The sequence below is a fragment of the Acyrthosiphon pisum genome, chromosome A2 (assembly GCF_005508785.2).
Source record: "Acyrthosiphon pisum isolate AL4f chromosome A2, pea_aphid_22Mar2018_4r6ur, whole genome shotgun sequence".
Classification (NCBI taxonomy): domain Eukaryota; kingdom Metazoa; phylum Arthropoda; class Insecta; order Hemiptera; family Aphididae; genus Acyrthosiphon; species Acyrthosiphon pisum.
In genome coordinates, this window is record NC_042495.1 from 77,182,113 (window position 1) to 77,209,452 (window position 27,340).

The 27,340-nt window shown below is 28.3% G+C and overlaps 2 protein-coding genes across 3 annotated transcripts; both read right to left on the bottom strand.

Moving 5' to 3' along the window:
* Positions 1 to 4,751: 4,751 nt before the first annotated feature.
* LOC100166442 (exportin-6) lies at positions 4,752 to 12,523 on the bottom strand. Its single transcript, XM_001944265.5, has 17 exons — positions 12,175 to 12,523; positions 11,894 to 12,094; positions 11,617 to 11,814; positions 11,389 to 11,548; positions 11,065 to 11,216; positions 10,830 to 10,993; positions 10,553 to 10,759; positions 10,248 to 10,338; positions 7,852 to 7,941; positions 7,004 to 7,263; positions 6,639 to 6,918; positions 6,374 to 6,580; positions 6,125 to 6,309; positions 5,856 to 6,047; positions 5,576 to 5,789; positions 5,280 to 5,513; positions 4,752 to 5,218 (listed from the first exon to the last, which is right to left on the bottom strand). The coding sequence occupies exons 1-17, from the start codon at positions 12,193 to 12,195 to the stop codon at positions 5,150 to 5,152; spliced, it is 2,925 nt and encodes a 974-aa protein (XP_001944300.1). The 5' UTR covers positions 12,196 to 12,523; the 3' UTR covers positions 4,752 to 5,149.
* A 5,397-nt stretch (positions 12,524 to 17,920) lies between these two features.
* Positions 17,921 to 25,621, bottom strand: LOC100164434. Of its 2 annotated transcripts, XM_029489447.1 has the most exons (14): positions 25,052 to 25,621; positions 22,632 to 23,973; positions 22,388 to 22,560; positions 22,212 to 22,317; positions 21,704 to 22,134; positions 21,454 to 21,640; positions 20,480 to 20,703; positions 19,745 to 19,997; positions 19,376 to 19,687; positions 18,957 to 19,155; positions 18,773 to 18,883; positions 18,598 to 18,683; positions 18,338 to 18,537; positions 18,017 to 18,273 (listed from the first exon to the last, which is right to left on the bottom strand). In XM_029489447.1, the coding sequence occupies exons 2-14, from the start codon at positions 23,941 to 23,943 to the stop codon at positions 18,133 to 18,135; spliced, it is 3,735 nt and encodes a 1,244-aa protein (XP_029345307.1). In that variant the 5' UTR covers positions 23,944 to 23,973; positions 25,052 to 25,621; the 3' UTR covers positions 18,017 to 18,132. The 2 variants fall into 2 exon arrangements, with proteins under 2 accessions (XP_001944354.2, XP_029345307.1); XM_001944319.5 differs by having other exon boundaries at positions 17,921 to 18,273; positions 18,338 to 18,683; positions 25,052 to 25,619.
* Between the last annotated feature and the right edge of the window lie 1,719 nt (positions 25,622 to 27,340).

Here is a 27,340-nt window from a genome sequence, read left to right on the forward strand (position 1 = left end):
TAACACATAGTATGACAAACGTCAGTGTAACTTTATTTAATAATAAAAAAAAAACACATTGTAAATTCATTTAAGTAAATAAAATATGTTTTTTCGTTAGAAAGGTTTAATTAAAATTATGTAATAAATAATTAACGTGATTGAGAGCAAGTAACGTCCGCTGCCACTAGTTCCCGTGGATAGGTGACCACCCGGGTTCGTAATGGCGAAAATATACCGTGCCATACACACACGTGTTGCTAACCATCATAACAACAACCGTTCCAACCCTACCAACCTAAATATTTTTGTAATGTAACAGTTAAATAAACCTATTATATATATGATAATAACTCACTAGAAAAAATTCTGAAAACCATAACTGGTGGAATCAGTAATTTTAAATGTTGGTATTTGATTATGTATGGTAGGTTGTAGCCGTTGTAGGTATATAGTATATGCATATTATACTATATTTGTTTCAAATCATGTGTTGTATTACAATTGCATACACAAAGCGCCGTCTTACAAAAATAATCATCGCTTCTATTACACATATTTCTGTATAATACCTATATAATAATTATTATAATATTATTATATTATTATATTATTATATTTATAATATATATTTAACTTTTGGCTTGGGGTGAGGGGGGGGGGACTACGGCTAAGTTTAGGGGATAAATACCCTCCCCCCCAATTATTTACGATATAATACCAGCTATATATGTATGTTATAACTTATAAGTTATTATCATCGACTGTTATGATCTTTATTCTTCGTAATAATAACGCATTAAACTGGCTGGGTAAATTACTAATATCATATTACTGTGCTTATTCGCCCGTCAACTATTCCATACCAAATATTATGTAATAAGTAATATCTGATAATACTGATAATAGTAATTTTAATAACAAAATTGTCACAATTGTGGAGGTACGCCAGTACCATAGAACATATAGAAGCGAAACTCGATCAGCTGATGGTGAGTGTTTACCTATGATCTGAAGTCCGACCATGAAACTGTTTCGTACACTGACATGATGTATACCCGTATTGAAAACCGTTTCCGCCTAATAGTAGGTAATTCTGCGCGGGGTCGGGTTGTTTCCACTGTTTACTTTTATCATAGATTACATATGACACGCCCCCTGGAGACCGTGTTCAAGGCTACAATCGCCCGATTCGGCCTATTCACAGAGTTTCGTACCCCTGCCAGTACACCACACTATCTATGATAAAATAGATTTTAATCGTGTTTAAATCGTGGTTCCTATATAGTTCCTACTTAAAAAAAAAAAAGAAAAACCGGTTTCAGAGTGGTTACCGGTAATCTTGAAGAATTAAAACCGCTTCCAAACCGATAACCGGGAACCGCATTTTTAGAGATCATTTTGGTAACCGGTAATCAATTACCAAGAATTCTAAAAACCCCGAAAACCGGTAGTAACCGGTTTTGAAAAATTTTACGGGTCCTTTCAGACCCGGTAACCTGTTTTCACGGAAGCGGTTTCAAGCCCTGATATATATATATAATATATATATATCGTATGACAGATTAGAGTAACACATTTAAACATGTAAATATTAACAGACAGATATATACTATATGGAATAACATAAAATAAAATAAAAATAAGCTTAGTAAGACAAATGGTAACTATTATAGCTGGGATATATTTGAAACAATGGATTATAAATGAATGTCCAGATTTCGTATCCAATCGACTACATCCCTATTAGCTGTATATAGATATCATTAAGAGTGCCTATTGGAGTACAAAGGTAAATGACTTCCTCGCAGTGTACCCCGAGCCAGAGGTGGCCGGTGGGGCGAACTTTTTCGACAGAGACAAGAAAATGTTAGTTGCAGCCCAAACGACCAACCTATTTAATTTGCATAGAGCCCATATCATAATTCTATATCAAATTTAGCTTTCTAAAAATTCAACTTAGGATACTACAATAAAAATAACTTATCTGTCTGTATATATAAAAAGACTTGTCCTGGGTGATTCATCATCGCCTAGCCGGAACTGCTGAAGCTTCAAGCTATGGATATGAAATTTTCAGTAAATGTACTTATTACTATGTGTAGGCGCACTAAGAAAGGATTTTACGAAATTCGCATTTTAAAGAGGTGCTCAAACAGGAATCTCGAAATTCACGATGGAAATTCGAAATTTTATTTTTATTTATTTTTTAAATAGTTGCCATTGGTTACAGTCTACAGTAGAAATTAGTATTTACTTATTATTGGTTTCCATTGGTTATTTGGGCAGATCAGGCACAAGCTAGCACCAAATCAAATTATTGAACATTGCACCAAGTTACATCCAAAAACAGTTGAACAATTATAATTTTTTACTGATAACGGAGTGCACGGGTTCAGCTTGGTATGAATGTTTGTGTAGATTAGACTTCTGGAAAGAAGATAGATTAATTTAATAAGGACTAAATTTGGTTTTTTTTATTCATTGGATTTTAGTACGGTTAGGATTTTGTATTAATTGATTATATTAATCTACCGTGGGTGGAATTAAGTAAAATCGATACTGCTGCGAACCAGAATTTTTATTCTGGGCCACGGAAAAGTTAAGATAAGTTTTGAACACCATACACCGATTATTAAATAACGATTTGAACAAAGTTTGAGTCATAGAGTTGGTACCTACATTTAACGGGCAACGAAGTGCACGGGATCAGCTAGTATATAATATATTGACAAAAAATAATAATACAAATCAACAAAGGTGCCCGTAACCCAAGCAAGCAATATAATATACAATACACTATTATTATTTTAATCCGCAACTTAACTTGTTGTTTTTGGCCATGTCACCAGGTGTAAGAGACCATAACTCCGAAACCACTTATCGCACAGCGTACAAACTTCACAGAAAACCATCTACATATCAATCGTAATATGCCTTGAAATGTACTGAGTAGTCACTAGTTAGTAGGTTGAAGCGTTTAAAAATGTATGTTTACGCTAATGGATAAGACAAAAATGTTATGCCTCCCCACGGATTATGTGACCAAATATCCGCCTATAATGGTTAGTTTCCAGATGATGCAATTTGGCGGACACCATTGAATTAGGAAAAACTTTATGTTATAGTCACTACCTATAGTATAATACAATTATTAGGTAATTTATTTATTTAATTAACTACGTTTTCACGCGTCGTTGTCGGTTGCTATAATTGTCGATTAGTATTTTTAAACATATTAGTATAATATTTCCGTTTCAATATTTCTATACTAGTAAATAGTAGGTAATAACTAATAGTAATATACTAATATAGTATACTACAGTAGTACAGCCTACAATACACCTTATAACATGTGCATTCACATATACTTCACAGTTTTACACAAAAGGCGATTCGAATGCTCGATCCGGCCATTCAAAATAATTAATAAACTAAGAATGAACGTAAATAGTCCAGGCCTTGAAACCGATTTTAGAAACCGGTATAAATAGGGTTGCCACCTTTGAAAGAAAGCAGCCCCGGAGACAGACCGATAAGCAAAAAAAAAAAAGTCATCAGCTAGACGCTAATATACACCAGTATGTAGTATAATCGATGTAATTCATAATCTTATTATTCTTGTTATCTTGAATAAATGCTTTTTATACCGGAAACTAATAAAAAAAAAAGGCATAATAATAAAAACAAGTCTATATAAGACTATAAATCGTATGTTATCTTATCTTTATCTCCGACCCGGAGAATAATTCACTGAACCCGGAGCCCGTAGATTTATACATAAACCCGGATTCTCCGGGTGAAACCCGGAGAGGTGGCAACCCTAGGTATAAACCGTTTAAAAACTGAAACCGAAAACAAAATCGGAAAAAAATGGAAACCGGTAGCTATACAAACCCGAAATTTCCAAATACTGGTATTGAAAAATTGAAACCAAAATCGAAAAAAATAAAAACCGGTATACAAAATTTTTTCAATCGGTTTGAAGCCCTACTAACACACCCATATCAACAACAACCGAGAGTCACGGCCTCCCACTAATATCAAGCTCTGCGTGTCCCAGTACCTATACTACATTCTGTGGTCAGTAACATTGTTAACCATACAATTTTAAGTAGATATAAGTATATAATTACCTTCCGTGCAGCAAACGCAGTTTTGTTTCTCAGTAAATTTAATTTACTAAATTATTTAAAACCACCCCAGCTACCATCATTTCATACTAAAATACTATACTCTAGTTTGTTATATCAATTTGTTTAGGTAAGTATCTTCATTCAATTTAAGCAAAATAATTTACTAATTGGCCAAAACAAAAATATCAACTAAGGATTATTTTGTTTATGGCTTAGATTGAAATCTTTACTTAATGCAAATATTATATAGAATTAGTTATTCAAATGTTCATCTATAATCATAATTTGTAAGTGTTTTTTTTTATTTATTGGTAGTCGACATGAACCTCAGAAACATGTGCATTTGAATATACAACAACAATTATATTTTAACTAAATTGGTATGATTAAAAAACCATCAAGATCACTTGACTTCTAAGTGGGAATACTTGTCATAAAATCTCAACAGAACTCAAATACTAAAATAATATATTTTTGTCATTGAAATGGTTTAATACTGACAAATACTAAACGAATGATCCTTTGTTAAGAGATATGTATCCAAAACTAATGGATATGTAATAAAAAAATTAAATATATTAATTAATTAATAAACAATTATTATTAACAAGTGTTACAAGATTTATAAAAATCATATTTTCATATTTATATTTAAAAAAAAAAAAAAATCATAAAACATCTAAAGTATTAAGCCTCCTTCCGTTTACCATACACAATGAACTATACCGTTCCTTACATAGTATGAATAAATAAATTACCATTAATGATGATTAACTCGAGTTGGTTTTTTCACTGAAAATACCTTTTACAATATTAATTACAAAGTTGAAAACATAGTAACTTCTTGAATCATTCACATAATTTAATGTTAAAAACATTTTATTTATAATAATTAATTGATATATAAAAAAATAATCGTAATTATCAATGCTTAATTATTACAATAACCTTAAGACCAAAAATCAATTTTTACTCAAGGATGAAGTACATGGACAAAGTAATAAAAATTCAGTCATTTTACCTTTTGAGTTGGTTCAAATTTGTTTTGAACATCTTATGTCATTTGTTAGCTGAGCGAGGTTAATCATAAATGTTGGTAGTTCCTAAAATAACAATATTAATACATTAAATATATTTTTAAACTCATATTAATATAATAACTACTTTGACTGGCTGCATGCGTTTTTGCCTCAAAAATTGTCGCTGATCATTACGAATATTGTCTGTTTGTTTCAAGTAATCAGGCAAGAATTTAGAAAAGAAATAATCAAAATCAACACTAGCCATGTTGTAAATAGTCATTGATATTTCGTCTGATAGTATTGTGTGGCTTTTGTTAACCATAACGTTCAATAGTACAGTCATGTATTTGCTGAGAAAATAATGTTTGAAATATTCCTAAAAAAAATGAATTATAATAATTTTAATTCTGCCATTTTATAAATTACTTAAATGAATACCTTTGCATATAAATTCCACTGTATGTGTAGTTCTTCAATGGCTTTTAAGTTTTGTGAAAAAATACTTATATCATTTGTCATAAATGAGTATCCTATTACTTCCAATATTGTAGTGAACTGTTCAGAATTATCAATGTTATTATCGTTTGCAGGATGCAGCACAGTGAGAGATGGAGAAGCAGGAAAAAAATATCTCCATTTATACATCAAAACACTAAAAAACCAAAAAAAAAATGACTATACGTCTTAATAATATCTGCTAATAAAATAAAATCTTTACCAAAAGAGCAAATTATAAAGTGCAGAGACTGTTGGTGGGTAACAGTTAGAAGCTACCAAAGGAATTAATTTCTCTAATCCTAATTTAATAACTACAGATGTAAACTCTTTATTTGATTTAGAAGAATGTTTAACAATTAATGATAGAACTTCAAGCATTTTGATTGTCAACATTGTACTAGCGGACCATATCCTAAAAAAAAATTCAACCAAATTACTACATTATTTTTAGGTCAGTGTTCTTGGAATAATTGGAATAATGTTACTTACATGTCTAAGTCAACAAAAGTTTGCATAAGAATTTGTACAAACTGAGGTGACATAGTATCATGCAATAATTCATACATCTCTGATAAAAATGTAATCACTCGTTCACATTTTTCCATTTGCGGATTGAGTGAGGACTCTGATTGCATATCATTTTTCAGGTGTGTAACCGCTTCAATCAAACATGGCTACAGAAGTTTGATTAAAAAATAGTTTTAAAACATTTAAAAGTAATATGATTAATGTAGTTACTTCAACAGAACGATAAATAATTCTTCTAGTAGACATTTTGTAAGGACCACTGCTAACAAGAACATCAGTTAACATTTTCAAATCATTTAATCCAGATGGTGCTAATGACTTTAAATAATTCATGAGAACCAATACTTTTATTTCTTCTTCTTGACTGGGACAAGTCAAAAGAAACTTTAAAGATGTTACCCTCACTGACAAGCGAGTCTAAAAGTATGAAAGTTGTAAACAATTTAATAAATATATAATTTTGTAAAAATTATACCTTCTTATTTAAATGATTAAGTGTTATAGAACCATCTAAAAATGGTGATAATAATTGTTCAAGCAATGATGTGTACTCGGTAATATGAACAAGCATAGGTTCAGTGACTGTTGGTAGTAGAACTCCACAAGCATCATGTATCTGAGTGGGCTGCCTCGTATCTTGTAAAGACGTAACCAAAACAGAAAAAAGTTTTTCTCTATTCTGTTCCATACAAAACTGTTTGTTGTTGTTTAATAAATGCATCCACCTCGATAATGCCGTGAGGATTTCGCTCTGACTAAAAAAATAATAATAATAATACAATAACTACCTTAAGTTATTCTTCATTGTACATGCAGAAAATAAAATTTTTAATTGTTTACATTTGAATCAGAGTTTTTGTAGTTGATTGTGATACGGGTAATTGATAAAGCGGTGTTGTAGCGACACCTTGAATCGCTATGTCATTGAGCATTTTTGTAATCGCAATTTTCATAGAATCTTCATAATAGCCACTCAGGCTTGTCAAAGTTCTTGTAGATGGAACTAAGAACATGCACTTGGAATCCTTAAAGTTTTCGAGTAGCATGGGTGAATTCAGTATAGTTATATAATCATTTATATAGACTTTCCAATTATCGACCTAGAACCATTATTATTAAGTTTAATGAAATGTGCATTAATACTTAATTAAGAATAGTATATTAAAAATAGAATAATAGGGGGCTACATTTGGGTAATGTTTATGTGTGAGTAGTAAATGAACATTAGTGTTTCTGAGAAACGCTGTAATACAACACATGCATATGTCAATACTTTGCGAAAAATAAAATATATTCTTGTTTGCTTAATTATAAAAACTACTAAAAGCGGTAGTAAATTAAACATACTTCCTGAAGTTTGATTGTAATTTTGAAAAAATTATTGAATTTATAAGGTTATAGACTATGCTCTTTAAGAATTACTTTTTTGATTTAAAATCATATATGCCCAGTTTAAATACAATAATTTCATGGGATTTTTAAAAAAAAATCTAAATTTTAGGGTCCTTTAAAATGTAAAATCTACTTTCAAAATAGCCAAGATATTTTGTCAGAGCTCACAAATGTATAAAAATTAAAATTGGATATACCGAAGTATATTGTGTAATTTACCACCGCAAATTGGACTAAAACATATGAAAAATGCGTGTGTTGCAATCCCCTAAATACAATTCTAATGTTATATTTACCACAGGCACAGCGATAACTGGATAAAGATGTGCTACATTTGATATAATTTCAATATTTTTATTTAAAAATATTTGGCATTCGGTTTGTCCCTGTAAACATGTAAATATAGAAATCTTTAAAACTTATTTAATTCTAAATAATTAAGAACATGGGAAATTACTATTTAGGATTTTATTTTTTTAATAAGTTGTTAATTATATAACATATTTATAATGCTCGTGGATAGGTATTAAATTAAAAAACTTATATCATATTAACCGTATAATATTATATTATAAATTTCAATTCTGTCTTCGACATGCTTTAACCAAGCTGGTTAACAACTGATGGTTGATAGAAATCCTGGACGAAGTATTTAATAGTATCGTATGTGTACAGGGGAGAACTTAAAACAGTATACCAAATATATGAGGGTGTATCCAAGAAAAAACGAACTGTTTTTGGTAAAAGTAATTTGTTTAATTTTTCTACAAAATCATTTGATCTCCTTTCGAGTTAATACACTTGTCTAATCTTTTATTCCACTGTGTCAGACATTTTTGAAATTCATCTTTTATGAAGACTTTTGGTCTTGACTTTATTAACATCCGTAAAACATTTTGTCTTTCATTTAGAGAAATAAAAACAAGTCGCACAAGGCTAGATCGGGTAAATAAGGTGGTTGAAGCACAATGGTCATACCATTTTTGAACAAAAATCGCCGCACAGAAAATTATGTGTGAGCGTGGATGTTGATACATTTTGCAGCCACCCTTCTCATCCCAAAATCTTCACTTAAAATTCTCTGTAATGAACTCCAAGTCACTCTAGATTTCTCCCCAACTTCTTCGATGGTATTTCATCAATCTTCTGAGACAATTTCATATATTTTTTCAATATTTTTGTTGGTTTGGGGCTGTCAAAGATTCAGAGTGAGGTTAAACATCAATTAACATGCCCCACCACCTATTAAAATGGGGAAACCACTCAAACATTTGAGTTTTCACCAGAGCATCATCATTGTAGGCCGTTTTTATGCCTATTTTCCTGAGTAGGAAGCAAAACTTCATAGCACAAGTCAGCCATCACAAAAACGACTAGCGCGCAAGTCACAAAAAAAAATATTACACAAACAGAAAGCAACCTCCTACAGTGACTGCAGTTGGCAAAGTGACTGATGAAAAGTTCTTTTACACACTCCAAACAGAAAACACCTAATACTTCAAAACCTCCACACCCCACAACATCAGTTCGGTTTCTTTTGAGTACGCCCTTATACACTATACAGCCAATAATTACTTATTATATTGTAGACAATTAAATTAAATCACTTATATTCCTACATATAAAGTTAATTTTTTTTATTGTATTCTATTACATATTTTTCTGTTATCAAATTCCATTTGATTAAAATGAAGAAACAATAAATATCAGTTTTAAAATTGAAATGAAATTTGATAATCCAATCATGCAATAAATCATACTAGCATCATATTAACTAGTTTATCAAATTATGACGAACAATTATTATTATACTTGGCCTATATATATACAAAATGTTGCTTTGATCAACAAAATTGTATATTTAATATGTGACCATCGCCAGTCATCTGTAATCCTCAAATTGTATACTTTTGTGACTGCCTAAGCTCATAGTTGATTATTATTACCATGCCATAATATGATTGTTAGGAACAATAATTATGCCATAATATGATAGTTGGGAACTATAAATAAAGATGGTTTTAAATTATTAGATTTTCTATGTACTAAAAAGAGCGCTGTGGCGTAGCAAGAATTATTATAATTTTGTTGATGTAATAAACATATATAATATTTTTACATTTTATGTCTTTGCTTTGGCACATAGAATCGAAAAATGTTACGTTACATATTACCATGGCAACCATTTATATATTATTTTGAGATTTTCGTCGGTGTGTCTCCGTATTACCATGGAAACCAATTATATATTATTTTGAAATTTCCGATGGAATGTTTTGTATAGTAATGGTTGCCATGGTGATATGAAAACATATTATTCATATAGAGTTGGCAATTTTAATGGGCAACGAAGTGAACGGGATCAGATATTTTTATATACATAGATAGATTATACCCCTGAGCAGAAGATAGGCTAATTTAAAAAGGGAGAGGATCAAAGACCAACCAAAGTATCGATACTTTACTAGTGTCGGTAGTATCGGAACGTCCTTATGTTCAGACTCTTCAGTAGATTACCTAGGTATGTGCTACATATGATAGCAAGGACAGCAAAGACATAAAATGTGGTACTTCATTGCAGACTCGTATTTTATAATAGAGGGTTTAACATCCTATTTATGGTTAAACATAAGAAATAAACTCACATAGAATATGACTCTTAAAAAACTATTATAATGATTTGAATACTTACATCATCATCATATGTTTCATCATTTATACTGCCAAAAGTATTAATTTTTTGTGTCACTCTTTCAACAAGATCTAAAAATATATGACGATACCTAGAAAATATACATTTATTAATTATTAATAAATTACTTACTAAGACTATGATTAAATTTAGTATATTTTTAAATTAAATAGCTATTGTTATTATATTTATCAAAAATGATAGAAGTTCTTATTTCTAAACAAATCATACATTTTATTTTTATATTTGGTAGAAATGCATAGTTTTTTGAAATTATTAATGTATATAAAAAATTGTAAAATTACTTTTCAATACATCCAGGACGATCAGTCAATGCTTCGAAAATACTACACCAAATATCCAAACATTGATAATAACAATCTAAAACATCTTGCCGGAATGTAAATTGTAACAGTAACTCTAAGAATTCACCATTATTAAAATGACTATCAAGATAGTTCCAATACTTTCTAATGACTACAGATAGAATTTCAATAACTATAACCATATAACTGAAAAAATTGAAGCTTATTAGATAAATGTTTAATAGAAGTTTTGTAATATACTATATTGTATACTTACGCTTCACTCACAAAACCAATTTCAGGAACAGCAATGATATTTTCAACTAAACGGAATGTATAAAGACATAACTCAGATAAAATGAAATATCTATCTTCTGTTTGAGTATATGATTTACTAAGTACTTCATTAAATATAGTTAAAGTGTTAATGGATGTAGCATTCTGAACAATAAAATTAATGATTTTATATTATTAATTTATTAATATTAATTTCAAAATTATATAAAATATACCTCTTTTTTTCCTAGGGGCATCAAGACATGTAATAAATCAGGAGTCAGGTGCTTTTCAAATGGAAGCCATGTAAACATATCAGAAAATACTTTTGTTACCGCTTCATATATTTCATCTGAGTTTGAAGTTTTATGGGCATTTTTCAAAATATCTAAAAACAATGTTTTATTAATATGAACTATTTGTAGTAAGTACTAACTATTATTATAATTATTAAATGAATAATTCTACAACATTATAAATGTTGCTAGTATCTATAATAGTAAAATGTATATAATATAATAATAATAACTATACAAAACAAACAACAATAATAATTTTACCTGAAAGTATTTCAAACAATTTAGGAATGTGCTTCAAAAAGTTTACTTTCAGTTCATGTTTTCTTTTGCCTAAAAGATCTTCTTTGGGGCTAATAAATTCTTCAGATGACAAAAGCAAAAATGATAAACCCAAAAGAACTTGTTCAGGATCTACGAGCAACTAAGTGAATTACAAATATTATTAATCACTTATGTATATGTTTTGTTTTTAATTTAAATAACACTTACTTGTGCAATGTGATCGATAAAATTTGGATACCGCAACGGCCAATCATTACGGGCTATATCGACTAATAACTTGATCATTTTGCTGATCATATATTTTGGATATTCTTTGTGTTTCATCACAATATGATTAAAAATTGCTTCCCTCAATGTTTCTTGAGATTTGAAAGTCATTTTTTCCCATTTCTTATTGATAATCATCTAGTTATCAAACATCCGCATATGATATATTTACATTTTTTGCAGCTGTGGTCAGTAAAAAAAAGATTTAATATCTTACCTCCATTATGTTCAGACTGAACATTAACAAATATTGGTTTTTACTGTTCTCCAGGTTGTAGCAACACTGCACCCAACATTTATCTCGCTCGCCAAATTTGTCAAATTCTTCTTGCATACACAGCTTTACAGCGTTACTAGAATTTGCATCATAGAACTCTGTCAACATCATCTCATAGTTTTTCATTTCGTGTTCGTAGACCTAAAAAACACGAGAAAATAATAGTCAATCGTATTATGTAAACTCACTCCTCGCATATCGCATGTAGACGATATACTTACGACAATGTCTTGACCGTTCATAATGATGGTTATTGTTTATGATGACAGTTTAAACTTCCAAACGATCAGGAAAATAATTTGTTAGGCCAACGATTCCCGTGCATTTGACGATCGACCGGCGGCGTCAGATTATATTATTATGAACGACGACACGATGCTTACTACAGTACATAATTTACAATTTACATGTTCGCAAGTCTTCAGAAACGGTTGAATGTTAATTAATGAAGCCAGTAAGCGGTAAGCAGTAAGTAAGCACAATGAAAATTGTAATTTAGTATTTTTAATTTGTAACAAAATTAAAAACATTTTCGAACGTTATCTCAGTTGCTATCAGATCAGTGTACCCATAGACATATTATAATAGATATTCTATTATATGTCTATGGTGTAACCAACCGCAACACTACTACGTGATATTAATATGTTATTGAAATGTGTACTTAACACGATTTAAGATATAGGTATATATATTTAAGGTATATCTTAAATCGTAGTTCCTAAACAAATTTTATTATTTTCCCATTGATAAAATAAAATAATATAATATAGACCTATTAAATACACGACCATTGATTATAAATACTATAGATCGTTCACTGGCCCATATTTACGCGGCGCGAAAAATTGACGATAAATGGATGTGGCCGTTACGAAGCGCTGTCGTCGCCCATTAGCATTATAGACGCAAATAGCGTTTGGGATTTGGGGGGGGGGGCTAATAGGGCTAATAGGGCCTTACTTTGATAATATTGAATAAGCTTAAAACAAAATGCAGAAAATGTTTAGGAGGGCTATGGATATTTTTGGGGGGCTTTTCCCCATAAAGCCCCCCTATTTGCGCCTATGCCCATTAGTTACTTAAAAATGCTTAGATTTTCTTGTCTGTATATCATCTTTTCTGATAAGAAAATGAATCTAGTTGTTACTGGGGGGTTGTCTACGCCGTATACTCTGCGGCTATTCTAAATTTTAAATTTGATGCTGCGGCATTGATGCTTTTTAACTGCGAAGAACACGATTTTAAATGTCCTGTATGATGGACCACCAACGGCATTAATTACGTCAAACACTATTGATGACATTTCAAATAGGTACACTTATATGCTGGAGACTGACAAAATAGTCGTTGCCTCAAAAAAAAGTTAAAAAAAACACCTGCACAGGAATCTTAGTAATTTAAACTGAACATAAGCAGTCACTAATTTTAACAGAAGCTACATTTTTTAAATTATTTTACTCTAAAAACCATTTATACGCTTCTTATGTCCTTTTTACATAGATAATATGTAAATGTGGCATTTCATTGAATAAAAGCATATTTAAATATTATTATACATTATTTATCCATTATCTATGAACACTAGCATTAATTAAAATTTTTAATTATAATAAATTGTCATTAATCCAAATGTTGAGTTTCAATTATTATACATCAATCAAATGTGTTCTGTACATTTGTAGATACCTACATCATTTTATACATTATTATATATTTATATGAACAATCAATATGTTTAGTTAGTGCAGACTGCATAGGCGCAAATAGCGTTTGAGATTTGGGGGAGCTAATAGGGCTAATAGGGCCTTACTTTGATAATATTGAATAAGCTTAAAACAAAATGTAGGAAATGTTTGGGAGGGCTATGGGCATTTTTGGGGGGGCTTAGCCCCTAAAGCCTCCCCCCCTATTTGCGCCTATGATTACAACTGAAGACCCAAAATTGAAAATACAAATTATGGCAATTACTTTCATCATGTAAAAAGTATTAAAATTGTTTCATAGAATGTTAATTTATGTTTTGAGTTAAAACTTAAATTATACAGTTTTTAATCTTGTTAAGCATTACCTACATGTTTTAAACATTATCACGAGTTTAAATACAAATCATACTTTATGAGGTATTATTATATATTATATAGGCAACTTATAAATAGACAATATAGTAGATACTTCAAAACTTGTTTATTATTATTCTCTCTACCCTAAGTATTTTATTCAACATAATTTTATGTTGGGTTATTATGTTATCTACAAATAAAAATGGTCGATTTTTTTCACTAAACGTGTGAATAGTAATAAATGAAGTTCATTCAGTGCCGCAATAACCGGGTGTGTTGCGTGTGTCAAACACAAGGGCCCAGGGCCCTAACCCCATAATGGGGGGGGGGGGGGCAATGATACAAATTTAAAAATATATAGAAAAAATATATAAAACAATTTCGTTATAATAATAATTATTAATGATTGAACAAGGTTGAACAATAGATTTTGTTTTGTACACAACATTATCATACATCAACGTTTCTTTTGTGGCCCGTATAACCGAGATTAATAATAGTTTGGTTGTACCTAATTGATTGAATAGTGCGTCATGCGAAGGAACGCTCAATTTGACCAATTTAGGGTGAGTGTATTTACGCGTTTCGTTAACCTTATTTTGTATGAGTGAAAACTCAAAATTCCAAATTATATTTTCACATTTGGAAAAATTAATTGTACAATATACTCAATAGTCAATAGGTTAATTTTTCAATCTTCAAGAGTGAGGGGGGCCCATTCATTTTATTTACACACGAGCCCAAATTGATGTGGTTGCGGCACTGAGTAAATTGTTGTACATAATATTTAATATTTATTAATTAATAAATACTATAATAATAAATAATATTATTTAATCATTATTGCAATTTGCAGTAGATAGATACCCACCTAAAAGAAGAACAGTCTGGCAGAATTATGTTGAATAAAATACTTAGGGTAGAGAGCATAATATTAAACAAGTTTTGAAGTATCTACTATATTGTCTATTTATGAGTTGCCTATATAATATATAATAATACCTCATAAAGTATGATTTGTATTTAAACTCGTGATCAATAATAATGTTTAAAACATGTAATGCTTAACAAAATTAAAAACTGTATAATTTAACTCAAAATATAAATTAACATACTATGAAACAATTTTAATACTTTTTACATGATGAAAGTAATTGCCATAATTTGTATTTTCAATTTTGGGTCTTCAGTTGTAATGCTGGTATTAACTTTCTTTTACCTTGATCGTTTTTTAAGAAATATCGCCATTTTTGACAAAAAGAAACACTTTTTCTACACGACTACACAAAATACCTATGCATTCAACAATAGGTAGTTGTGTACTAACATTTTGTGCAATATAAATAAGATAATTATATTATATTTTATATCAATGTACCTATACGTGTATGGTGTATACTGTATAATAATTACTATAATATTATTTTTGCACTTAACACCGTTTACTATTATTTAATAAATAGTACCCAGTACAAATATTATTTACTTTGTAATGTTAACACGTCTCAGTCCTGTTCTGCATGGTCCGTGTACCTGGCGGCTGGCACCTGCATACCTACCTTGATTTTCGTTAATATTAAATTAGGAGGTGGGTACACTGTTGTGTACCTTCCACTATACCACTGAATTTGTATCTTTTTAGTTTTATTTATTGGCAGTGCCGCAATGTATATATGGGGGGGGGGGGGGCTTGGATTTTACCATTACCATACAAAATATTATAAAACAATTGTAAAATCAAATATAAGTATTCAATCATTTTGAATTTTGTATTTCCGTGTACCTATATAATATTAAGTATATAGGTTCCATTTCATTGGCTCAAAAAATAGGAAAAACGGGAATTTTTTCGAAAAATCGATTTTGGTTTTTGGTGCAACGCTAAAAAAAATGACCATAGAATATAGATACATGCAATTTTTACTGAATGTGTATATTAGCATTTTCTATACATATTCATAACGTTTTCAAAATATTTTGACTTATTTTGAGTTGTTTACTGACATTTTCAGTTTCCAATTTTTTTAGTTTTTTATTCTATAATTAATATCAATACAATTTGTTGGGTAAAAAAGCTTGAAAATCTAATTAAGGCTCATAATATATTGTTTCAAAGATAGATGAAAAAAATTTTTTTAAGTTTTTATATTGACAAAATACGTAAAATTCACAAAAATGTGCAAATTATTTGAGTTTGAAATTCATAAAAATTTTTTCTATTTAAATCTAAGATTTGAAAATGTAATACAAGATTCTTCATAAGAGTGTCTACCATTATCAAAAACAAAAATTTCTACAAGCAAATCAAACAAATTTTTATGAGCGTTCAAAGTTCATATTTTTATATTTTTTACATTTTATTTTTATATATTTGTTATTTTGTTGTAATTCAGAAACGAATTTCTGTATATACGTGAAAATTTTAGTGAATGTTTATATTTTCATTTTCTAAACACCATAAAATTATGACTTTTTTGAGCTATTTACGGATAATGTCAAAATTAAATTTTTTTCTCTCTATAATTGTCAATAAGATTTTATTTGTTTGGTCAAAATGCGTGAAAATTTAATACAAGGCTCCTGATATATTGTTATAATTAAGATTGAGAAATATAAAAAATACATTTTTAGCACAACTTTTTTTATAAGTATTTAAAGTTCGAATTTTGTAAAAAATTATCAAATTTAAAATGTAATAATATTATTTTGTAGTTAAAAATGTATAAAATGTTCAACTTTTATATCTTAAGGATTGAAAATTTAAAACAAGGTTCCGCGTAAGTTGGTTATATATAAATTACTTTATTCACAATAATATCATCGAATATACTTAGTAATATAAAATATTATATGCTGACTGAGTGTCTACGCTCAGAATCGTTTTTCTTATACAATGATATTATATCATTGAATTCAAGTTTAACACCATCCATTATAGTGACCCACTTGTAATCTACTGTACAGCAGAGCGACACCCACTTCTCCATCTTTTTCTAATTGTACAGTGGTTTTTCCTATTTGAATTTACTTTAAGGATTCATTCATTTGTACCTATAGGTATATACCTTAAATTTAATATACTTTATCTGTCATGGAAATATGGAATTTCCTGATTAATTTAAATATTTAGGTAATTCCTAAGATAAAAAAATGTATGCCATTTATAAATGTAGTAAATGTACCTATGATAAATTAATTTATTTTTTTTATTAGTATATACTCGTTTTTAATCAATATTTAAGATATAATATTATATTGATATATTATTTGAATATTATAGTCAAGTGCATTTGGACATTTTTTTATTATATAAGTTGCAATTTGTAATTACCAAAGAAAAATGACAAGTGGGTAGGACACTTTCAAGTATCTACAGTCATTCCTTTTTTTATTACAACAAAATAAGAAAATCGTTACATGAGAAATCGAGTGAATATCCAATGTTGTAAAAATTTGAATTTCAAACGCTCATATACATTTAATTTGACTTGCTTGTAGACATTTTTTTTTTTTGAAAAAGGTAGACAAACTTATGAGGAATCTTGTATTAAATTTTCAAACCTTAGATTTAAAAAAAAAATTTTTCATGTTTCTAACTCAAAATAATTTACAAATTTTTGTATTTTGTCAATATTTGAATTTTAGATGCTTATAAAAAAAAAATTGTGACCATGGATTTTTAATTATATATTTAAATTGTTATAAATAACGATTTTTAATTTATCTATAGATTCAGAACATAAAATTATTGTCCAACAATAAATAATTGTAGTTGTAATAATTATTGATATTTTTTTTAACTTTTAGCAGTAAATTAATTAGTTGTAACTTTGTAATCATCAAATTTCTGTAATAAAGTAACGAAAACGGAAGACTGAACTGTTCAAAATAATCTTTTTTCTTCTTTTTTGTAACAGTTGTTTTTATTTACAAAACATAAATGTACAAAGGTAACTATAATTTATCATAGGAAACACAAAAATACTTACAAAAAAATACTTAAAATTAAGCTTTTAAAAATAATAATATTATAAGTCGATTGAGATTTATATGAAATAAAGGTTCATATTATTAGTAAAAGTCAATATTTTTTATGCTGAGGAATGTAGGTTTCAATTACATACATTCATTTCCAATTGTTCGTTGTCTTAACATTATAATGGCATTGGTTATTTTTAATGCTAGACCCAGTGGAACTTTTAATATTTTCATTATTTCATCTTGATTTAACATTAAAAGAGCATCACCATCAATTGCCTATACAAATAGTCACTTATTAAAGAATGTATAAATAACAATACAAATAATAATAAATCCATACTTGATCAATAAAACGATCAGATATACTGATTTCTTCGTTGGTATTAATATTTGAGTTATAAAATTCCACCACTTTTTTAACATATGAAGCCACCTCTTGAATGGTCCATTCTCTTGTATCAGTAGTATTGAATAATGGTATACCTAGTTGTGCATTATGTCTGGTCCAATAAGTGGATTGTGTTTCCATTGACACTGAGCCTAAATTATATCCTATAAGACCCAAACCAAGTGATTTTTGCAATTTAATGTTATTGTTACTTGAAATGGTATCATTGAAAAGTGTGTTTCTTATAGCAGTATCACATTTTGGTTCAATATCGTTTGCATCCAACAGCAAATTTAATCTAAAGCATTATTTGATTTTCAAAATTATTTTTAATTAAATCAATTATAAATAAAGTAATAAAACTTATAAGTATGTAATTTATACTACCTTTTTTCATTCATTTTTTCCTTGATTTTTGCCAAATTCATATGTTCTGTATTTATTCTAGTTTTTTCCTTATTTTTATCATCCTGATGTATATCACTTTTAATTTTTGAACTACATAACATTTATTAAATTAAATTGGTTATCAATCAATCAGAAAACATTTAAAAATATAATTTAAGACTACCTCGTCAATGTTGTGTTAATTATAACATTATGAGTTTTCAATCGATCAGGCATTTTTGCCAACCCAGCAACAGCTGTTTTCCATGAATCTATTTCATATGGACAATCTATTATTTCAACATGATCAACTTTCATGCTATTTGATGAATTGCCATAACCTTTACAACCACGAATAGTGCAGCTCCAAAGTGTATCAGATGCTTAAATTTACAAAAAATAAAATAACAATCATTAGAATGTTAATACTAAAAATTACATAGAACTATGAGTTAAATACAGCATAAATGGGCTAACTAAACATTTCAAACGATCAATGTTTTCACCATTTGTTTGCTCTATAGTTAATTAAACATAATACACGAGTTTAGGCAAAATTCATTAACTTAACTATATTTATTTATATAATCAGCAAATTTATACCTGGAGGTAGTTCAATTGGATGGTTAGTTTTTGACGACCATCCAACAGGATGAATATCTGGACTATCGTCTTCAACCCAGTATGCATAGTCATTATCAAATCCATCATAAACAATTTTTAGTTCGTCCCCTCTAACATCTACTACCTTGGCAATTCTTAATAGTCTTGGAACAACAAGATCAACAACCTCAATTATCATTTTATTAGAAAAATCGCGTAAAGGTCTACGAACAAATGCCTCTTCAGGAACAGGTTCACTATTTGTCTCTGCTAAGTATTCAGTCCAATTAAAAGGTTTTTTTCCTTTCATATCTAAAGAAATTGTAATATTTTAGTATGCATTTAATGATGTTACAATTAACAAATTACCATTATAACCACTAGGTGGAGACAAAGTTCGACCATTATTATCACACCACCTTACTGGATGTATATTGGTTGATGTAATATCCACCCAATAATCAAAATCATCTGTCCATCCATCAAAATGAATACGAACCCGATTACCCAAGATATCAGCAACTGTGGCAACACAAATTAACTGTTTTGGAAGTGTACGGGTTAATTTATCCAATGCTTCTAATTTACCTCCAATATGAAATTTGTGTTGATTTTTACAACTCTAAGTATAAAAAATAATATTTTATAAATATAATTTTAAGCTAACAAAATAATGTCAATTACATAAGCCTCTATGTTATCTTTACCATTATTGTAATGATACACATAGTCATACATATAAGTCATATTATATAACAATATCTTGGAAAAATTGTATGACTTAAGAAAGTTTACAAAACTAGCAGCTAAAGCTGTTTCTATTTTAACAATATTTCTAACAATATATTTATATGTAAAATATTTCCAGGTAACCACAAAAATAAGTAGATTTCAAACTAATGACAGTATAAATGAAAAAAAAAATATGGGATATTATGTATGAAAAAAGTCAGTCTGTTAATTTGTTTTAAGTAACCAATATTAAATTAAAATTGGTATTTTAATTACATTTTACGATTTAAAGTACAAATTTAACCTTGTGTGGTTAAATATCAGTTATCACTAATCTTTACGAATATAAAATAGTAATTGACTATTGCTTACATTAAGGTTTTTAGTAGAGACAAAATTGCGTTTTGGAGCAGGTAAAGCTTGACATTCTCTAAGATAACTAATCCAATCAAAAGCATTTCCATAATTGTTTGGTGGTTGTAGAATGCGCAAATTCATTTCACACCATCCCGGATGAAACAAATTCGGGCAATCTGCATTAACCCAAAAATCATAATCATTCTCATAACCATCAAAATGTAATTTAATTCGGTATCCTAAAAAAATATAAACATACCAAACAATAAAAAATTAAATTAATTTAAGTCATTGCATAGGGTTACAGGCATAGGCGCAAATATGGAATGGCTTGGGGGAACGGGGTTAGTACCATAATAATTGATCAGTGTATTTTATGTTTCAACAGCAACCAGTAAACACAATATTAGTTATATTATTTTGTATACAATGTTAGTTTTTTTACGGATATTAAATTAATAATTTCAATAACTCAATTGATACCCTAATACACTAATAAATTAATGTGTAATAACTACATAATAACTTAAAAAGATTTAATCAGTATCTGTAAAGATTACTTAATGTCATGATTTAAAGTTATTAAAATATTATGAAAAAAAATATTAATTTGTAAGTAATGCAAAACCCCTAAAATTCATGGAAGTCAGTCTTTCATAATTATTTAATTAGCTACTTGTGAAAGGTAGTTTTCCACTATGTAAAAATGGATGAGATTGATAATGTTACAATTAATAGTGATTTAATAGAGTGATTTAACATTGAAAAGCTATAAATATTGGTAAATGAAGAACTATTTTTTTCAAATCCAACAGGAAATCACTTTTAATATTGTACATAAATAATAATAAAAAAAAAATTTAATTATAGAAATATTTCAAATCAAGCCAAGCGCTTTTTACAATCACATTATTTTTTTGTTAAATAATATCTCAATGAAATTTCCTATTTGCACCTATGCTACCAAATTTATTTTAACTAACAATTACCACAAACTTCTGATACAGTCATTACACAGAATAAAGCTTCATGTTTAGGATCAATGCCTTCTAGTTTTTGTCCTACTACAAATAAGTTCTTTTCAGTTGGAAAAGGTCTATCAAACAATTTTTTAGGAGCAGATCTAAATTGCAGCCCTGTCATATAATTTAATACTTCTTTATCTTCTATAAGAGGCTAAAACAAAATATAAACATACTGACTTAATTAAAAATTAAATTATTATGTATAAAAATATACTTTTAGATCAAAATAATTATCATCATCATCATCATCATCATCATCTATTACTTCTGGAGAATTAATTGGTAGTAATGATTTTAGAGGAGGTTGACTTTCTTCTTTTGATGGTTTATCAAAAAAATTTATTAACTGTTCATTCCAATCATCATTTTCTTTAACTATGTCTTCTGGACAAGAAGTTTTTAACTTCTGTTTCCTCTTATTTATTCTATTTTCCAATTTTGTTAAAAGGTTTTTACGATCAACTATAGTTTTGTCAGATAGATTGGAAGTTTCATTGATAAAATGTTCTTCTTCAGTTACTGTTTTTTTAATATCTAAATTTTTACAAGCCAAACTACAATATAAATCATCAATCAATTCAGGTTCATACACCAATGTATCACAATATTCATATTTGCAAGAAATAAATTGATCAGATGTATCATCTGCAAATAAACATTTAAATATGTATTAAAAAAATGTTATGCAATTATACAGATCAAGTATATAATATATGTGTTACCTTCGTTGGAAGAATCACTTTGAGCATCTAAATCAATAATTTCGTCAGATAATGATACTTTATGCTTATTTGAATGTTCTTCAACTGCTCTTCTAATATTTGAATTCTAAAAAAATATTATTAATTATGTTTAAACAGAATTTTAACTTACTCAAAATAATACAAACAAACAATACCTGTGATACACGAGTTTCACTATTATTTACTTTTATTATTTCATCACCAGAGCTATTTGAATGATCTCCGCCATTTTTTAGCATTTTATAAGAGTTCAATTTTGTTTTAGATTTTGTAAGAGAGTTTGAAGATAATAACTGAATTGTTTTATGATCATTTTTAGTTATTTTATCTAAAATGAAACAAATAAAAAGTAATTTATGGAAAAACAAAAAAGGATTTTAAATAATATTTTATACCAACCATATCTAGTATGACTTAACGGTAGACTATCTGATTGCTTTAAAGATTCTGAGTTTGATGACAGCTGAATAAACCTGGGCGAGGTATTCATTTTTTGGTTACAATTTGTCTTTATTTTAACCTCACAGTTTTGAACAAACATTTTAGAATGCTTTTCTATTGGATCTTCACTTGTAACAGTATGAGTAATAAACTTTTTATTTCTACTCGCATTGTCAAGTTCAACTGTTTTAGACATTTTACTCCAAGAAGAATTTATAGATGGTACATCTAGTGTTTTATGCTGAAACTGTCTAGTTTCCTTAATATTTGCTAATTGATATGATTTTCCTATATGAAAAATATCACTAACTTTATTTTCATTTGGAGTAGGATGTGTAGCCAATTTTTGTTTAGTAAAATTAGGGTTTCGTTTGAATACACTTTCTAAATTAATAGGTACCTGTCCTTGATCTGGTACCATTTTATATTTTCCCCCTGGGAGTGGTTGCATTCGAGCTATGAATTTAGACTCTTCTTTATTTCCACCGCTTAATGCATCTTTTGAAGACATAACCACAATTTGATTTTTTTGTTCAGTTGGTCTAATTACAGCACTGGGTGCTTTTAATGTAGGTGATGAAGAAGAATTAGACTTCAACAGTGGACTTCTTTTAGGTATTCCTTTGCTTATCATATAGTTCATACCATTGTGTGGGACTAAATAAACTTCTGATTTTGATTCATTTGAAGATGTGATTTTCAATTGTTGTTTTGGTCTCAACAAACTTTTATTAAGACCTATTTCAGTATTACCTGATGACTCTGGTTGTAAATGTGTAGTTGTAGTTTTCGGCCTGTTAACTGTAGCGGTGGATGCTAATTTAAATTGGTTAGATTTTATTGAAGGATTGAATTTGACCAAAGAGGCGTTATGATTAAAAAATTTCTTTGCATTTGAAGAATTATTTTCTTTTTGTCTTGTAAATAAATTTGTATTTTTAGTAGCACCAGATACAATATTTTTCTTAAATTGACCCAATGGCTTAAATATTTCTACATCAGAATCAGAATCATCACTCACAATTATTTTTTCTTCAGGTATTTTAATTGAAGTTGACTTATCATCTATATTTCCACTACAACTGATGTCACTCAATGAATCATCATCTTCAATCACCATTAGTGATTCATTATGCGAAGAGTATCGAGGTGAGTGGCATTGAAAATTAGTTTCATCTGTATCATCATAACCACTATACAGCAATGAATCACAATCTTCAAATGAATCTACATCCATTATGGTTTCTATATTTTCATCAGATTCTTCCATGTTTTCTTCAGTAAAGTTACCATATAAACCCTGGAAAATGTCTTCAATTACTAAAAAAATTTCAATACATATTTTATTATTCTACAGTAGTATTATTGAGAGAATATTTAAGGTTCAAAAAACACAACAATCCATACATTTTATCAGAACTGTAACACTTCCAACAAATTAAGAATCAAATTTATAAAATAATATTTCAAAAATAGTTTATTAATGTAATTTTTAACAAATAATAACATTTAGGTGTTCAGTTTTAATCTGAGTTATCAACATTATTAATTTGGTTTCCTAAGTTTCCATTCTACGATATACTTTATATACCAAATTAATTTACTTACTGAAACAATTGCTACTAAATTAGAAAAATATCCAAACTCTACATATTTTTTTTCTTTATAACTACCAGGCAAATTCCAAGTATTTGACATTCTAACGCATAAGAATTAACTTAAGATATGTGCTTATCAGTTCCCTACCTTTAATTTAAAGTATATTTGAATAATATTTTTAAAACGCTAACAATATTGTATATTACCATCACTTCACTCATGAAATTAATTTTACCATATCAATTTTAAATGGTTAAATAGATTCTTAACATTTTCAATTAACAACAATTTTGTAAAATCATTAAAAATTAAGCAATTCAATTAAGCAAAATTAAGAAATTTAAAACAAAAACTATATTATCAACAATTTTATTGCACTGAAATTTTAATATCAGTAGATTAAAATATTAAAATTAAACGTGAAATTAACATAAAAGTTGAGATAAATATAATAAGTATTAAGTAGGTAAATAAATATAGTAAATAAATTCATATTTTCCAATAATGAATGATTTTAACAATAAATTTTGATATGTATCCCTATTTAGGTATAAGAAGTATAAATAATATATATTTAATTGAAATTTTAAAATTCATTAAGTTTATAAAGAAAAAATAAATTGTTAGATTACATTATACCAAACAATTACAAAATATGAAAAATTAAGAAAGTATGAATGTTTTTATGTATTTGTTTTATCTGTAATACCGTACTATAAAAGATATTAATATTATTTATTATTAATTAGTGTATATTGATATATTATACTTCGACTTACATGTAAACATCATTATTCATTAAAAAGTCTCCATAAACTTCAAACACGGTAAAAATAAATATTTTTAAAATACATTGTATTTTTTTCAAATTCGCTCCATAAAATAATTATGTATTTAAACGTAAATAAGCAAGTAGAGAAGATTAAAAGTGAATGTATTATGTTGTATTCAATAATGTTTATTTTCAAATTTCCATTCCAGATATAATGTCTGGTCTTGGTGTCTACTAATAACTAATAAGTAATAACCAATAAAGTCACTGGACAATTCTATAAGTATATACATTAACCATAGATGAAGACGAGTTAAATGATAAAAAAGTATAATTTATTGGTTGTTGGTAACACGAGTGGAGCACAGTAGAACGAAATGTCATGGAGTAAAGAACAACCAAAACACGAACGTCCAATATTTTTCGAACTGAATGAACTGAGGCGCCACAACTGAACGAAGAATGATGGTTTCTGCCTGCTGGTAGCTGAATGGCTACCGAACACGAGTTACGATTTACGACTGACTAGTGATACTGGCTATAGATATACCTATTATAGTATACTACAACTATAGATATACAGATTATACAAGTAATTAGCAAATGTAAAATGTTCTTATAAGTATCGATAGTAATATATTATAGTACATCAACGATATATTTTCATATATTCATTATTCACTCATGCGAGTATCAGGTGGATACTCGTTGTGGGTTAACTGCATGACAAAACACATTAATTTATCAAAGTTAACTTATATGAAAACTTAAAACAGAATCGGTATTTTAAATCATACTATTCATACACTATTGTATTCTTGTGGCCATTAGTCCTTGGGGGCGAAGACGTGAAATAAAAATCGATTTTTGCCTATACCCCACTGGGAGGGGGGATGGAAATACAGATATTATTATTATAGTATTACAATACCTTGGAGAAACTAAAAAAAAAACGTTACCCAACGCAAAACTGTAAATAAGAGAAATTTGAAGTAGTTTTTGGAGTAATATTGTTAGCACTGGTCAGTGGTCAGTCTCGACATTGTTTGGGCATTGGGCTTATCGTGCCATCGTGGAAAATGTTTAAACATTTAATGTTCAAATGTGAATCACTGAATTATGATTTCGATTTTCGGCAATGGGGCAAGTCCCCTAACACCGTGAATTAAGATTGTCAACTGTCAATCTTGAATCTTCCTATAAAATCAACAATATTTGAAATTCATCTATCAAATATTCAGATTTTATATCTTTATCGGTCTTTACTACTTTAGGCAATGACCACTTGGCACTAGGTTCATCGGATCTCGGGACTTAGAGGTCAGGGCTCGGCCAGTAACAACTGACAAGTTACAACCTCTGGCCTACAGCCAACTAAAATAAAAAAATAGGCACTAAATTCTCAATAATTTTGACCGTAAAAAAGCACCACCCCAAACCCTCACTCTATCACACAGCGCACGTAAACAATATATGCGTATATATGTCGAATATATATTGAAAATTTAATAAAAGACTCCTAGTATATTGTTTCAACAGCAGATGAAAAATATTAAAAATCCTTAGTCACAGTTTTTTTTTATAAGCATTTAAAGTTCAAAAATTGACAAAATATGGAAAAATCATGAAAATTAGTAAATTATGTTTAGTTAAGAATTCGTAAAAATTTTTCTTTTTAAATCTAAGATTTTAAAATGTAATACAAGATTCCTTATAAGATTATCTACCTTTATCAAACAAAAAATATCTATAAGAAAGTCAAATTAAATTTTTATGATCGTTTGAAATTCATATTTTTACAACATTTGATATTCACTCGATTTCTCATGTAATGATTTTCTTATTTTGTTGTAATTAAAAAACGAATGACTGTAGATACTTGAAAATTTCACTGGATGTTTATATTAGTATTTTCTATATACGATGAAATTTTGAAAATAATTTGACACTTTTTGAGCTGTTTACGGACATGGTCAGTTTTCAATTTTTTTAGTTTTTTTTTCTATAAATATCAATAAAGTTTTATCTGTTGGGCCAAAAAGTGTAAAAATTTAATACAAGGCTCCTGATATATTGTCACAATAGCAGTTGAAAAATATTAAAAATACATAGGCACAATTTTTTTTATAAGCATTTAAAGATCGAATTTTGACAAAATTTATCAATTTAAAATTTAATAATTATTTCATAGTTAAAAATTTATAAAATGTTCAATTTTTTTATCTAAGGATTAAAAATGTAAAACAAGGATTCCACCTAAGTAGTTAATTCTGTTACCAAAAAATCTAAAAAATAC